We start from the raw sequence: 16,040 nt of genomic DNA, 5'->3' as shown, positions 1-16,040 counted from the left end.
GTTGTGTCAAAGGGGGCGGGGCGTTGGAGAAGTAAAACGGCGGCGGCCAATCTCAAGCATGAGTAAGAAGAAGGTAGGATGAGGAAAAGTTTGAGGAGATGATGGTGATGATATGGGGGGGAATTGTACTGGATTTCGGACCGAAAGGATTGGGGGGAACAGTACACATTGGACTGAGAAGAGAGAGAGAGAGAGAGAGAGGATGAAGAGATGGGATTCTGGTCGTTGACTGCATGTAAAGCGGGGTACTTGGTATGTGAGAGCGTGAAGATTGTCAAATGTGGGTGACTTTGGTAGTAGGTGGTGGGCAGTGGCTGAGAATTGAGTTTGTGGGAGTTCTTTGGTTGGGGGCTTTGTGACTAAGGAATTTTGAGATGGAGAGGGGTTGGTGAGTGAGGGATTACTCTTTGAGGTGGAGGGAAGTCTTACAGTTGGGGAAAATGTGTTGGTGTGGGGTTTATAATCTCTGGTTTCTCTTCAGAATTAGACTGTAAGCTCTGTCGAGCAGAGACTGTCTTTTCATGTTCGAGTGTACAGCGCTGTGTGCGTAGCGCTATAGAGATAAGTAGTAGTAGTTTGTACTGGGAATTGAGGGGTATGTATTTGTGTTGCAGGAATGGATGCATGAATTTGTGATGCTTCAGGAGTCAGACAGCACACACCAGTATGAGAGAAAAATCTTCTTTATTTGCCAGCAAACAAAGCAAGACATCAGCATTAAGTCTCTTCTTCTCTTTGTGTCTTTCTCTCAGCTCTCTGTGTCTTTGTCTCAGCTGCTTCTCTTCTTATGCTGTCTTCTCCTTCTTCTGTCTGTTCCTTCTGTCCTTCTCTCTCTTCTGAGCTCCTTCTTCTGTCTGTTCCTTCTGTCCTTCTCTCTCTTCTGAGCTCCTTCTGACCTAAACTGCTTCTGCTCCTACTTAAATACAGTTCTATCCAGCCTAGCCTAGCCCAGCCCCCTTACTCTCCAATTGGTTAAGGAATAGATTGGTCACTTTGCCTCAACCAATCATTACTTTAAAAATATCAGTTACATAGGTTTGGTATTCCTCAAACTGACCTGTGACCTGGGGCCCCTTACACCAGACATTTGGTCTCCAGAACTCTTACATGTTATTATGATTGATTTCTCATATTCCTAGTCTGGTTCATACTAACTGCTAACTAAACTCTGGCATTCATTAAAGAGGTCAAAAGTCAATCTTACTTAATAGCATACATATCAGGTTATCACTTTCAAGACCATTTCTACATTTTACCTATAATTAATCAAGGAGAAGAGAGCTGACTAGTCCTGACCTCTTTCACCTATCAGCTTATACATTGAACCAGCCAGAACTATGGCTAAGTCAAACCACATGTTGGCCTCTTCACTGCAGTCCTTGCTTAGAAAATACAGCAGAGAGTAACATTAGATTTAAAAAGGTATTCTACATTTAACTACACAGAATCAGTATTTCTTATAAGACATATTCTAAATATCAAAAACTTGTAAATACTAATCTATTGCCTCTCTCTCTCTAAATAGTATTTTCTATCTAAGCATTTTTCTATTTAATCCTAAACAAACTGCCTGCTTACAAAACTATTCAGTATGCCTAATAATATACAGCTGTTGAGCTAGCTTTCATCATTCACCAGGGTGAAAGAAATTCCTCTCTCTGACCTTTCTAACCCAGCCCGGCAAACGCTAGAGTTCAATATAATCTGAACCATCTGGCATACCTTCACTTTAGTTGCAAAGTAAAAAGTTAGAATTCTAACTTCAAGCTTTTAATATCATTTCTCAGAGTTAACACTTTCTTTGCCCACTGCCTCATTCCCCCCTTTGAGACTAAAATCAGCTTATGCAGAGATAAGTCTCACAACTCAAACTCTGGAGATTATAGTGATCCTAATTAGGAATAGACTTGTGAATCACCATTACCCTACTTGTTAAGGTCCGACGGCATACTGCCGAAGCACATGAGGCCAAGAAACAAAACAACAATCCTGCTAAAACTAAGACTATTAGGGAAATGAACAAGGGGCGTATCCAGGAGGTCAATGACCACCACCAGGAGGTAAGGTCTAATCCTCCTCGGTAATCCTCCACATTAAGGCTAGCCAACTGTAGGACTTTATCCATGGCATGCCTAACTACATGCGTCCTATTTATGACAATAGTACAGCACTCTGAAGAATTTAGCACTGTGCAGAGGCCACCCTGAGCTGCAAAGAGATAGTCAAGACCCATACGGTTATACCGAGAAACTATACTTAATTCATTAATTTGATCCTGCAATGCATTGACTACCACGTTCAGCTCATGAACTAAAACATGGAGTAGGGATTGAAGTCTCCGGGTAGCCATACCTAGTTCAGTAATACCCGCTACCGGGCCTCCAATTGGAATCCAGGCCGTGGCAGAAAGGGCTACAAGTCTCTTTTTAGTCAGAGGATAAGTAGAATTAATATACTGGAGGGCTAATTCAATCGCCTCATCCTCTGTGGCAACGGAGGAGGGTAAGGACAAAGCCTCTCGCTTAGAGCGGTGCGGGGATAGTGGCTTAAGAGGAATAACTTTAGGAAAATAATTCAAGGTTACCAATACACAAAAATTATATGCAGGGGGAAGAATCATGTGGAGGACATTATCACAGAGCCAGTAATGACCAAGAGAGGGTGAGGAAAGTTCCCAATAAATGTTGGCTCAGGCTGGACAGGGTACTTAGGGTGCCCATAATGCGAGCCCCTATCCCAGGGGGAACGAAGACGAAATGGAGACTTTGCACACCATAGGCGCCAATCCCCAATTGTGACAGGCTGCTCATTTGTTAGTAACTCTTCATACGCCGGGGACTTATGAAAGTAGAAAATAAGCTTGGACACTATAGTCTTCTCAGTGGTACGCTTAGGAGCCAGATAATCACCTGGGTCATAATCTACAGGTATGGTAGCAGGGCACATAGGAGTACCTGGAGAAACTACCCACACAGATTCTCCTTTTTCTGGGAGAACATTAGTATAATTACAGGGAATGGGAAGAACAGTTGAGATGCTTCTTGTTAAACAAAACACTCCAGAGGCTGGATAGGGAGACGTAAAAACTGGCCTTAGAGAAGATTCAGAGGGGGAAGTAGCATTATAAAAGGACCACCAAGTATAATCCTGGCTCCAAGGGCCTGAACTCGAAAAGTAGGGAGGTATAAGAGCTGGGAGTTGCACAGGGACAGGTACAGCTGGGACATCTGTAGTATAAGGAGAAAATCGGGAACACACAATACAAGGGGAAGTAATCTTTGCCTGGCTAATTAGTTCCTGGACAGAGTGTAACCAAAGGTTGGAGCGAGTTGGGGTATTAGGAACAAGGAGGCAAGGAGTAGAAAACAACAAAAGCATCCAAACTACTAACATTTTCTTTCTTCCTAATCTAAAACAAATACAGCAAACTAATTAGGCAATAATATTTCAACAGTCTGTGCTAATCACAGATTACTCTAATATAGTGTTCTCAGTCTTTGAGTTCTTATACCAGTTGGGATAGACCCTCAACTGACAAGGATCAAGCTCTCAAATTCCAAGAAAGCCAGAATCTGGACAGAAAGAGTCTCAGTGTGAAGCCGAAGTTCAGCCGCTCCTGCAGTATGCAGTTGACCCTTCTTTTCAGCTAGTAGATTCTTTGGTTCGGGTCAAGCGCAACTTCAATGGCTCCGCTGGATCACTTTCTGCTCTCCACTGTCTAGGCTCCGTCTGATCCGTGCTGGGCTCAGTCTGGTCAGCAGACTTAATTCGAGACCAATGGACCCATGGAGTAATCCCTGCGACCTTCACAGCTGCAGGGGTAGAAAGCAAAACAGTAAAAGGTCCTTTCCACCGGGGCCCCAAAGGCTGGAGCTTCCAATCTTTCACCCAAACTCTATCCCCTGGCAGGAAGGAATATACCTGAGCCTGGAAGGGGACAGGGTTTATTTCTCTCACATAAGACTGAAGCTCAGAAATTATCTTACCCAGGAGGGCTACCTGCTCCTGCACCTGGGCAGACCCTAAAATCCCTATGTCTCCCTTAATTCCCTGTAAAATGGCTGGGGGCTTCCCATACACAATTTCAAAGGGAGAGAGGGCTGTTCCTTTAGTTGGGGTGCATCGGAGGCGAAAGAGGGCTAGTGGCAATGCCTGTGGCCATTTCAGTTGGGTTTCCTGACAAATCTTTGCTAGGCTATTTTTCAAGGTTCTGTTTGCTCGCTCAACCTGCCCTGAACTCTGGGGACGATAGGCACAATGCAATTTCCAGGTAATGCGCAATGCGCGGGACAGGGCCTGAAGTGTAGCTTCAACAAAGGCGGGACCATTATCTGAACCTATGGCAAGGGGCAGTCCATACCTGGGGATGACATCCCTAAGGAGGGCTCGAGCTACTTCTGTGGCTTTCTCAGTGACTGTAGGATATGCTTCCACCCACCCAGAAAAGGTACAGACCATGACCAAAAGATATCGGAGCCTACCGCTCCTGGGCATTTCTGTGAAGTCTATAACTAGGGACTCAAAGGGTGTTAGTCCTCTAGACTGAACTCCTGGTGGAATACGGGGTCCCTGACGAGCATTATTCTGGGCACAGAAAGTACATCGGGCAGAGGCAGTGGCAACCAGACTATCCAATCCTTCCAGCACCACTACTCGATTGAGTAGACGGGCTAGTGCTGTTTTCCCTAAGTGTGATAGGTCATGAGCTTGAGACACTACAGGCCAAGCTAGGTGGCGTGGCACCAGAACTCTGGTATCAGGGAGATGTAACCAGCCATCAGGTCTCCTTACTGCACCTTCTTCTTGAGCCCATTTCTCTTCCGTTTGGGTATACATAGGTGTCCATTCTTGCAATCGAATTTGGAACAGGGGAGTCACAGTACTTGCTGGGGGTCCTCGAGCAGCTTCCTTGGCCACCCGATCAGCATGGCGATTCCCTCGGGCCACTGGAGTATCTACCCTTTGGTGTCCCCTGCAGTGAATAACAGCTACCTTCTTAGGGGCCCACACAGCCTCTAGCAGCTGAAGTATTTCAGGTCCATACTTAACAGGTTGGCCTGCAGCATTTATGAGTCCCTTTTCCTTATACAAAGCTCCATGAGCATGTAGGGTTGTGAAGGCATACTTAGAATCAGTATAAATGTTAGTCACCAGTCCTGCTGCTAGCTCCAGAGCTCGTATGAGGGCCACAAGTTCTGCTTTCTGGGCTGAAGTTCCTTGGGGCAGGGCTCTTGCTTCTATCACCTTGTCTTCTGTCACCACAGCATAGCCTGCCAGTCGCTTGGAGTTCTCCACATAACTGCTTCCATCTGTAAAATAAATTACATCTGGGTCCCTCCACGGAACATCTTTAAGATCTGGTCGACTGGAGTACACTTCATCCATGGTTTGGATACAGTCATGATCCGGTGGTCCCTCAGATGCTGGCAAAAGAGTAGCAGGATTGAATGTAGCCACTGTTTCCAGGTGTATCCGTGGATTCTCACACAAGCTGGCTTGGTACTTAACCATACGGTTATTTGTAAACCAGTGGTTGCCCTTATACTCCATGAGGGTGAGAACTGCATGGGGGACTTTAACAACCAGTTCTTGCCCCAAGGTCAACTTATCAGCTTCCTGGACCAGTAAGGCTGTTGCTGCAATGGCCCTCATGCAGGCTGGCCATCCTTTAGCCACTCCATCCAGCTGTTTAGACAGGTATGCAACAGGCCTCTGCCAGGATCCCATCATCTGGGTCAGCACACCCAGAGCAACCCCCTGTCGCTCGTGGACATACAATGAGAAAGGTTTCTCCACATCAGGAAGGCCTAACGCAGGGGCTTGGAGTAGGGCTTTCTTTATGGCAATGAAGGATTGTTGAGCAGTAGGTCCCCATTCAAATGGTTCCTTTTCACCCCCCTTTGTGGCTTGGTAAAGGGGTTTCGCCATCAATGCAAAATTTGGAATCCAAATTCTGCAGAATCCGGCTGCTCCCAGGAATTCCCTAACTTCTCTTCTGGACTTGGGTTGGGGAATTGCAGCTACCGCTTGCTTCCTACTAGCATCCAGTCTCCGACTTCCCTGGGAAATACAAAAGCCCAGATACTTCACTTCTGACTGACAAAGTTGGGCCTTTGAGCGTGAGACCTTATAGCCTGCATCCAAGAGTAGCTCCAGCAATTCTCTGGTAGCCTCAAAACACTCTTCCTGGGTCACTGCTGCAATCAGGAGGTCATCTACATACTGGAGTAAAACTCGCCTGGAAGGCTCAGATTTAAAAGTCTTAAGGTCTTGTCCTAGGGCTGTCCCAAAAATAGTGGGGGAATTCTTGAACCCCTGTGGCAGGCGGGTCCATGTATACTGAAGCTTCCTTCCTGTTACTGGGTTTTCCCATTGAAAGGCAAAAAGCAGTTGACTAGCGGGGGCCACCCGAATACAAAAGAAGGCATCTTTTAGGTCTAGTGTCGTGAAATGGGTAGCTCCAGAAGGTATCAATCCTAGCAGGACATATGGATTAGGCACTACAGGGTGTAATGAGATAGTGGATTTGTTGACCACTCGTAAGTCTTGGACTGGCCGGTAGTCCTCAGTCCCTGGCTTCTGAACTGGCAATAGTGGCGTATTCCATGGAGACTGGCAAGGACGAATAATTCCATAGGATAACAGACGATTCAAATGTGCTTGAATCCCTTCCAGAGCCTTTCTGGGAATTGGGTATTGGCGAAGATGGATTGGCCGGGCATTTGGAAGTAAATCTACATGTACAGGAGGAATATTTCGGGCCAACCCTGGGGGATTATCTTCTGCCCATACCCCACTGACCTGAAAGCTGTCTGCCAGGGGTAGGTCAACTTGGCTATGTGACTGATGCAGCCGCCATTCTTCTTCAAGAGGGCAACAGAAACTCAATATACCCTTAGGGCTGGATGTTGGGGGCCGAAAGGAGACTGAAGTCTGGCCATCAGAGTCAAAAGAAATTTGGGCCCTAAGCTTGGACAGCAGGTCTCGACCTAACAAAGGGATTGGACAGTCTGGCATATACAAGAATTCATGAGTGACTATGTGTGAGCCTAATTGGCATCTACGGGTTGTCAGGAAGGGCCTCCGGTTCTGCACCCCCGTGGCTCCCACCACTCGGACAGTTTTTCCAGACACAGGCGCTAATCGCTCCGTCACAACAGAATGTTCAGCTCCTGTATCAATCATGAATGGAATTGAGCGGCTCCCTATAGTTAACTTGACCATAGGTTCCTGGGAGCCCAGTTTGTAGGAACCCGGTCTGTCCTATTCGTCCCATTCTGCCATCTCGGCTATCCCGATGATGTCAGATTCAGGAGGCTCATATCTTCCCTCTCGAACTCGGCCTCGGCTTCCTCGATCTCCTGGTCCCCTTCTCAGTCCCTGGCGCCTCTGGGGGCATTCATCTTTCCAGTGCCCTCTTTCCTTACAATAGGCACACTGATCCCTCTCCAATCTTGGTCTGGGATTCTCCCCCCTTGGCCGGGATTGATTGAAGGAATCTCGGGGCCTGGCTGGTGGTCCGGGGTCCCACTTTGGCTTCCCATTAGCTAGAGGTCGACCTCGGTTAAGGGTGGAATTAGTAATGGCTGCCGCTAAAAGGTCGGCCTTCTTCTGCATCTTCCGGTCAGCCTCTCGGCGCACCTCCTGATCTCTATTAATGAAAACCTTGGTTGCGATCTCAATTAGCTGGGTGGTATTCATCCCTGCGAATCCCTCCTGACGCTGCAACTTCTTCCGGATATCTGGCATACTCTGGGCCACCAATGCACTATTCACCATTCTCTGGTTTTCTTGGGCTTCAGGGTCAAATGGGGTGTATGTTCTGTAGGCTTCAATTAGTCGCTCTAGAAAGGCCCCAGGGGATTCAGTTGCCCCTTGGAGAATTTCAGAGACCTTTGCCAGATTAATGGGCCTCTTTATGCCTTTCCTCATACCTTCCAGTAAGTCCCGGCAATAGCCAGACAACAGTTCATAGTGCTGCCCATCATTTGGATCCCAATCTGGAGCTGCGCGAGGAAACCGAGCTCTAACCCATCCCTCTGGGTCCTGTGTCCCCCCGGGGACACGCTCTCGCGTGATGGCCTCAGCATTTTGCAAAATCTTCCGCCTCTCCTCAGTTGTGAAGAGGGTCAGGAGAAGTTGTTGACAATCAGTCCAGGTTGGGTTATGGGTGGCCATAATGCTAGCCACTAGGTCCACCACTGCCTGAGGCTTTTCAGTATAAGAGGGGTAATGCGTCTTCCAATTCAGGAGATCGGTGGTTGTGAAGGGTACATACTGATAGGCCTGTGCCTGTATAACCTGACCCTGATTATTAGGATCCGGTCGAGTGGTAGTTACCTGGCGGAGGGGCAGAACTCTCGAGGAGGTGGGAATGGAACCTGAGGTAGAGCTAGGAGCTACCCTCCTATCATGCTCAAAGGTGATTGCAGCAGGTCTAACCCATTCAGTGGAGGTATGTTGAACCCCTGAGGGATGGGGAGGGGTACTCATAGACTGAGAGGTGGTCACAGGTGAGTCAGTCCATTGAAAGGGATGCCGGGCCCCTGATGAGTGGGTAGGGGTATTAGAAGGAGAGGCTGGGCTGTCGGGAGTTGAGGAGTCAGGGAGTGGAACCCAAAACGGGTCTTCAGAAGTTAACAGGAGAGGATGTGGCACAGAAGGGTAGAGACTGGGTGAAAAGTCCAACCTAGGGTGTGGCAGGTTTTGCACAGGAGGGGAAGAACTATCCGGAGAAGCCTGTGCTGGAGAAGCTTGGGCTGGGCGGCGTGGATCTCTGGGGGTGGCACGGAACCCCAACAATGGGCCATAAGGTGGTGGCTCAAGGTCTGAGGGGTCATCAGAGAGTATGGGTTTCTCGGACAGGGTAGGGGCGGAAGCCACCGATTGGGTGGTAGGCTTCCTGGGGCTCTTTCCCTCTTCTAGTTTAGATTTTCTAATCTTTCTTTGAACACGGCCTAACATGAATTTTACTGGGGATCCCATATAAGTTTTCAACCACGAGGGAGGGTCAGTCACAAGGCTGTCCCAGGAATCTATATAAGGGAGTTGTTCAGAATATTCTGGTTCTCCTACAACTATGCTGTAGACCTTCCGGATTACTTCAATATCTAAGCTGCCACTAGGGGGCCACCCCACTCCCATAGGTGGCCACTCAACTTCACACAAGGTTCTTAGAGTACTTGAGCTTAAAGTCTGTCCATAGTCATTAATTAAAAATCCTTTTTTGAAGTTCTTAAGCATACAGTCTAGGGGGGTAGCAATTTGTCTAGATGATGTCCCACCCATAATGCTTACAGTTACAACACACAAAAAAGGGAGGGAATTTTTTTGAAAGTGCAGTAAGGGGTCTGCACTCTCGAGACACTAGGTAGACAGACAGCAATCGCTTCCTTCCGTTGCTGACCAATTGAACTCGCGTTAATTGGAAATGCAGCTATAAGAAGTCCGCACTCAATAATCATTCACGCATCACACATTCCATACAGAAAATCCCACCCAACAATTTCAGATTTCTCAGATACAGATAAGCTCAAGCGTTTTCGCTTCTAATCTCCTCTAGATTAGAAGGTACTAGGGCCTTCGCTGAGAGTTGATCAGGCTCTCCTTCCTCAATTTGTTTGAGGGGCTGATTTACAATTTTCTAGCTAGAATTACAATACAGAATACAGAATACATACCCGGCGAATGTTCTCCAGTCTTTTCGGGGGCTGGGATTAATGCAGGATTCATCCCACCGCTGCCACCAAGAATTGTTGCAGGAATGGATGCATGAATTTGTGATGCTTCAGGAGTCAGACAGCACACACCAGTATGAGAGAAAAATCTTCTTTATTTGCCAGCAAACAAAGCAAGACATCAGCATTAAGTCTCTTCTTCTCTTTGTGTCTTTCTCTCAGCTCTCTGTGTCTTTGTCTCAGCTGCTTCTCTTCTTATGCTGTCTTCTCCTTCTTCTGTCTGTTCCTTCTGTCCTTCTCTCTCTTCTGAGCTCCTTCTTCTGTCTGTTCCTTCTGTCCTTCTCTCTCTTCTGAGCTCCTTCTGACGTAAACTGCTTCTGCTCCTACTTAAATACAGTTCTATCCAGCCTAGCCTAGCCCAGCCCCCTTACTCTCCAATTGGTTAAGGAATAGATTGGTCACTTTGCCTCAACCAATCATTACTTTAAAAATATCAGTTACATAGGTTTGGTATTCCTCAAACTGACCTGTGACCTGGGGCCCCTTACACCAGACATTTGGTCTCCAGAACTCTTACATGTTATTATGATTGATTTCTCATATTCCTAGTCTGGTTCATACTAACTGCTAACTAAACTCTGGCATTCATTAAAGAGGTCAAAAGTCAATCTTACTTAATAGCATACATATCAGGTTATCACTTTCAAGACCATTTCTACATTTTACCTATAATTAATCAAGGAGAAGAGAGCTGACTAGTCCTGACCTCTTTCACCTATCAGCTTATACATTGAACCAGCCAGAACTATGGCTAAGTCAAACCACATGTTGGCCTCTTCACTGCAGTCCTTGCTTAGAAAATACAGCAGAGAGTAACATTAGATTTAAAAAGGTATTCTACATTTAACTACACAGAATCAGTATTTCTTATAAGACATATTCTAAATATCAAAAACTTGTAAATACTAATCTATTGCCTCTCTCTCTCTAAATAGTATTTTCTATCTAAGCATTTTTCTATTTAATCCTAAACAAACTGCCTGCTTACAAAACTATTCAGTATGCCTAATAATATACAGCTGTTGAGCTAGCTTTCATCATTCACCAGGGTGAAAGAAATTCCTCTCTCTGACCTTTCTAACCCAGCCCGGCAAACGCTAGAGTTCAATATAATCTGAACCATCTGGCATACCTTCACTTTAGTTGCAAAGTAAAAAGTTAGAATTCTAACTTCAAGCTTTTAATATCATTTCTCAGAGTTAACACTTTCTTTGCCCACTGCCTCATTTGTTGTTGGTAAATGGGGGATTAGTAGGTCAGGGTGTTTGTGTTTTGGTCTGGCTGCTGAGCTTGTGTACATGATGTGTTTTTGTTGGGGGGAGGAGGGGCGGTGAACTGTTTTGTGCCATGAAGCTGGAATTCCAAATCTATGCTCTTTGTGCTATCCTTAGTGATAGCCATGACATTTTCTCTCCATGGAAACCTAACGACCACCGTCTCAGCAATCAGAAAAAAACTAGCAAAAAAAGGCACGATTTTGACACACATGAAACGGGCGCTAGCAAGGTTTTCCTCGGAGTGTGTATGTTTGAGAGAGTGTGTGTGAGAGATGGAGTGTGTGTGTCAGAGAGAGAGAGAGAGAGTGAGTTTGGGTCTCAGAGGGAGAGGAAGCACTGCACTGGTTGTGTGTGAGTGAGAGAGGAGTAATTTGAGTGGAAAAAGAAAGGAAAAATAATTTTAAAGGTAGTTGGGATAATTGAAGGTGGGGAAGAACTAGGAGAAGTGTCTGTTTTAAGAGGGAAGTGTTTTTGCTGCAATTTATGTGTTTGGTGGGGTTAGTGTGTGAAAGGTATGTGTAAGAGCTTAGTTAAAATTTAATGAATGTAGAGAGAGGTTAAGTAGGGAGGTTAAGTAGGGGGGTTGAGTAGGTTTAATACATTTTTGGGGAAAATTATACATTGTAAGGGGAAAAGAATTAAAAAAAAATGTGTATGTAGGGTGAGAACAGTGAGTGGAATGTTCAGAGCTGTGCTGCTGGTGGAATGTTGAAACTGCTGCACCACTGAGAGAGAGACCAAACGCACTGGTTAAGAGTAGGGAAGAGAAATCAATAGCATAGGCGCTGGAAAGTAAGGGCCATTTATTTATATTGATTTTACTTAAATAGAGCCCACAGTTCCGCTGTTGACAGCACTCCCTGTAAAGATTATTAAAAAAGAAAGTAGGAAGAGTAAGGTTTTCCTTCCAATTATTTTAATTAAGAGAGAGGTGAAGGAGGAAGACCATAGAAAAAGTGAAGAAAACCGGACAACTCACGAGCTCCAACGAAGCAAGGCCGGGAAGAGAAAGAAAGAAAACTTCTACAGCTAAGTAACTGTATACACTGAACAAGAAATATACACAGAAATACATGAAAGAAAATAAAAAAAGATATACTTACCCAAAGTCCATGGCAAAGAAAATTGGCTGAAAACCTGAAAAGAGAGAAAAGCAAAGAATCAAATTCTTGTCAAACTATACTCACGTGAATGATACACAATAACATTTACATCTCCCAAGGAAAAGGTTAAAGAAAGAGACACTTATCTGACAGTGCGCTGAAGTAGATGTTTGATTTATCTGTAGGAAGATAAAAAGTTATTTTAATAATAAAAAAAAGTATTATATGTTTGGTTATAGAGTTTTAAGCAAAGTTTGATTAACTGTACAAGAGAGTTGAGTTTATGTTCGTTTTAAATGCTTAAGTTATTAAATTAAAACTGTTTAAAACAACATGGGAAACTAAGTTTGTTCTCCTTTATCAGAAAAATCCTGAACTTTAGTTTTAATTCCTCTTCCGTCCTTTGAGGGCGGAAGACGAGGATAGTATCCTGCACTAGTCCCCTAATCCTGAGTGTGTTTTCTGACAGCAGCCACGACTATAACATCGCTGTCCTGAGACCACATCTCTGGGAAATAACCCTGTCTGGGGGGGGGGGGGGGACTAGTTACAATCCTTCCTGTTTCATCAGCTTGTAACCTTGGGGTCATCTTCGACTCCTCCCTCTCCTTCTCTGCACATATTCAGCAGACTGCTAAAACCTGTCGTTTCTTTCTCTATAATATCACCAAAATTCGCCCTTTCCTTTCTGAGCACACTACCAGAACCCTCATCCACACTCTTATCACCTCTCGCTTAGACTATTGCAACTTGCTTCTCACAGGTCTTTCACTTAGCCATCTCTCTCCTCTTCAATCTGTTCAAAATTCTGCTGCACAACTAATATTCCGCTAGTGTCATTATGCTCATATTAGCCCTCTCCTCAAGTCACTTCACTGGCTTCCTATCCATTTCCGCATACAGTTCAAACTCCTCTTATTGACTTATAAGTGCATTCACTCTGCAGTTCCTCAGTACCTCTCCACTCTCATCTCTCCCTACATTCCTCCCCGGGAACTCCGTTCACTGGGTAAATCTCTCTTATCTGCATCCATAGGCGCCCGGTATAAGAGGCTTGGGGAGGCTAAGCCGCAGGATCATCGGATCATGATTACAGGTTTCATATTGTTGACGGTCTTCGGTCTGTGATGTTGTCCGTTTGGGTGGTATATGGTGTATTAGGGTCTGCCCAGTGAATATTTATGGTATAGTAAGGTTCTGAGTGTGTTTTTGCACAAAGTTGTGAATAGTGTTTTGCAGTTGAGCGATTATGGTTAGTATATGCTTTGAGCAGCCACTTTATTCTTTGACATTCGATACATATCTAATATCTAAATTTAATAAAAGGTATTAATTGTGACTATTTTATTTTTACTTATTTTTTTTACTGTGTGTTGTCAGACAAGTATGGATGTAAGCTCCGCCCCTGGCCCCACCCTAACCCCACCTCCTTTAGCCTCCCCAAACAGTTGGGCCACCAACCGCCTATGTCTGCATCCTTCTCCTCCACCGCTAACTCCAGACTCCATTCCTTTTATCTTGCTGCACCATATGCCTGGAATAGACTTCCTGAGCCGGTACGTCAAGCTCCATCTCTGGCCATCTTCAAATCTAAACTAAAAAGCCCACCTTTTTGATGCTGCTTTTAACTCCTAACCCTTATTCACTTGTTCAGAACCCTTATTTTATCATCCTCACTGTAATATTCCCTTATCTCTTGTTTGTCCTTTTTGTCTGTCCTAATTAGATTGTAAGCTCTGTCAAGCAGGGACTGTCTCTTCATGTTGAAGTGTACAGCACTGCGTATGTCTAGTAGCGCTATAGAAATGATAAGTAGTAGTAGTAGTAGTACATCCTTGGATCCACTTTCTGGTATGTTGCTGAATAACCCACTCTGCCCCCAAAACAGCCGGTTTTCAGTTCAGCACCAATCAGTTAAGTGCAGCTGAAAATTAGTGGTTAGCCCCGGACAGGAGCTGTTTCTGGCTGGTAAAAAATCACTTTGAATATTGACTCTCTAGTTTCTAAACACAGAAAGAATGGAGTCAAAATGTCCAAGGTTAATATGAAATTAATTTTAATCATGTGTATCTTATTTGGACATTTATATGTCAATGGTAAAATGGAAACACACAGAGTTTGGGTCTTTATCAGTTTACAGCTACCGGTAATTCTGGAAACAAACATGTGTAGATTATCAATGCGCCCATCCCTCCCATTTCAATGTTTTTCCGATGCATATATACACATACCAATTGCTATTTTAAATCTCTGGTACTTGTGCTATAAGGAACTTCAAATTGGCTCCTAAGCAGCAGGTTATGTCCCGAAAGGGTTATTTTTCCTCAAATGAAATGGATATGCTTGTCAGGGAGGTTCTAAAATACTGAAGCAATCTCTTTGGTGTGGCAAGACAATACTACAGTGCCTATTCAAAACAAAATAAGGGTTGGGATCTGTCACAAGCAGAATAAAACAGAGATGTGGAGAACTTCAAGGATAAGTGGAGGGAAGGAACTCTGCAGGAATGCCAAGTAGAAAGAGAGTGGCAGCTCCCATCCAGTGGCGTAGCCAGACAGCCAATTTTGGGTGGGCCTGAGCACAAAGTGGGTGGGCACAAAATTTTCTCTCTTCCCCAGCACTTCCCAATTCAAAATATAAATCCTTTAGCAGGTGAGGATCCCCAATCTCTGTCAGCTGAAGGCCTCCAGTAAAGATGGCCAGAACTCCTCTCCACCAAGCCCAGTAGCCAGCAACAACTCCTTGAGCCACTGATGCCAGCACCCCATACATTCTTAGTTGTCAGTGGCTCCAGGATGCTGCTCCCATCTGCCAAGCTCAGTAGAAGGCATCTCTGGCCAGCTTCAGAAGAGACCCCAGCTATTAGGGCTTGGGAATCCCCACTAGCTACAGCAAGGGTCAGGGCTGCCGTTAGCCATGCCGGTGACCAGGGCAGAAAATAAAGCCCCTCCCCCAATTCCCTCTCCTCTCCAATCTCCTCATCTGCCACTAAAGTCACACTGACAGACCCTCAAATTAGAAATAAAATATAGACAAAATTGAACTGGGAACCTCAGCATGTACTGCAACACTGGAGAAAAAAACCCCAAATCAAAACAAAAGCGCATTTCCTTTTTACTTAACACAATAAAAAGACATCCGCTATGCACATTTCCCAAAGTTAACATATTCCATTTAAAATATTCAAAGTTATTGCTTTGTTACATCCCATACGTAATGGCTTCATCTGCTTGATGACAAGGAAGGGAAAATTAGGTTCTTACCTTGGTAATTTTCTTTCCTTTAGTCATAGCAGATGAAGCCATGAGCCCTCCCTGTATGATTGTCTGTATGCTGTGAATCTGTTTCAGGTTCTGATCTTGTTTCCTGAAGTTCCTTCCTTGGGAGAAAGTTGGAAAACAGTCTTCAGGATTCATGTTCACTTATAGGAGGATGAGTCCATTCCCTCCAGTTTATGTTTTGGGAGGATGAGTTTATTCCCTCCAGGAGGTTGCGTGTATCCCCTCCAGTTATACAATAAGGAGGACGAGTTTATTCCTTCCAGGAGGATGTGTTCATTCCCTCCTTTTGAGTTCATGCCCTTGTTAAGGGGCCATCGTTCGCTGTGAGGAAAGTTCATGTTATTCCCATTGCGGTTTGCCATACTGCTTTGGAAGCTTCAAATACTGAAGAGGCAGTGGAGCTGGCTGGCCATGAGGCACTGTGAAAAGTTGAGTGCTCTCTATCTCCCCCTGCTGGTTGATGGACACAACACATACGTAATGGCTTCATCTGCTATGACTAAAGGAAAGAAAATTACCAAGTTAAGAACCTAATTTTCCCATTGTGTTCACGGAAGAAAATCCTGGCGAAGGGCCACGATTGCCTGGTAAAGATACCTATGAGAATGGAGTGGATATAGCACCATTTATGGAAGAAAGTGT

The 16,040-nt window shown here is 45.0% G+C and overlaps 1 protein-coding gene across 3 annotated transcripts in view; it reads left to right on the top strand.

Moving 5' to 3' along the window:
* The first annotated feature begins 19 nt into the window (after window positions 1-19).
* The window catches only part of CASC1 (cancer susceptibility 1), a 245,373-nt gene continuing 229,352 nt past the window's right edge, over window positions 20-16,040 (top strand). Inside the window, exon 1 of one of the 3 annotated variants that reach the window (XM_030213984.1) lies at window positions 20-73. Coding sequence is in view for 2 of the 3 variants with exons in the window: in XM_030213981.1 (XP_030069841.1) it covers window positions 211-252 (42 nt within the window). In the remaining variant the exon portion in view is untranslated. Of the gene's footprint in view, window positions 74-112; window positions 253-16,040 lie in introns of those variants that run through there. The other 2 variants (XM_030213982.1, XM_030213981.1) reach the window with 2 other exon arrangements.

Source organism: Microcaecilia unicolor, chromosome 9 (genome assembly GCF_901765095.1).
Source record: "Microcaecilia unicolor chromosome 9, aMicUni1.1, whole genome shotgun sequence".
Classification (NCBI taxonomy): Eukaryota; Metazoa; Chordata; class Amphibia; order Gymnophiona; family Siphonopidae; genus Microcaecilia; species Microcaecilia unicolor.
This window is presented reverse-complemented; position numbering and strand designations above follow the sequence as displayed.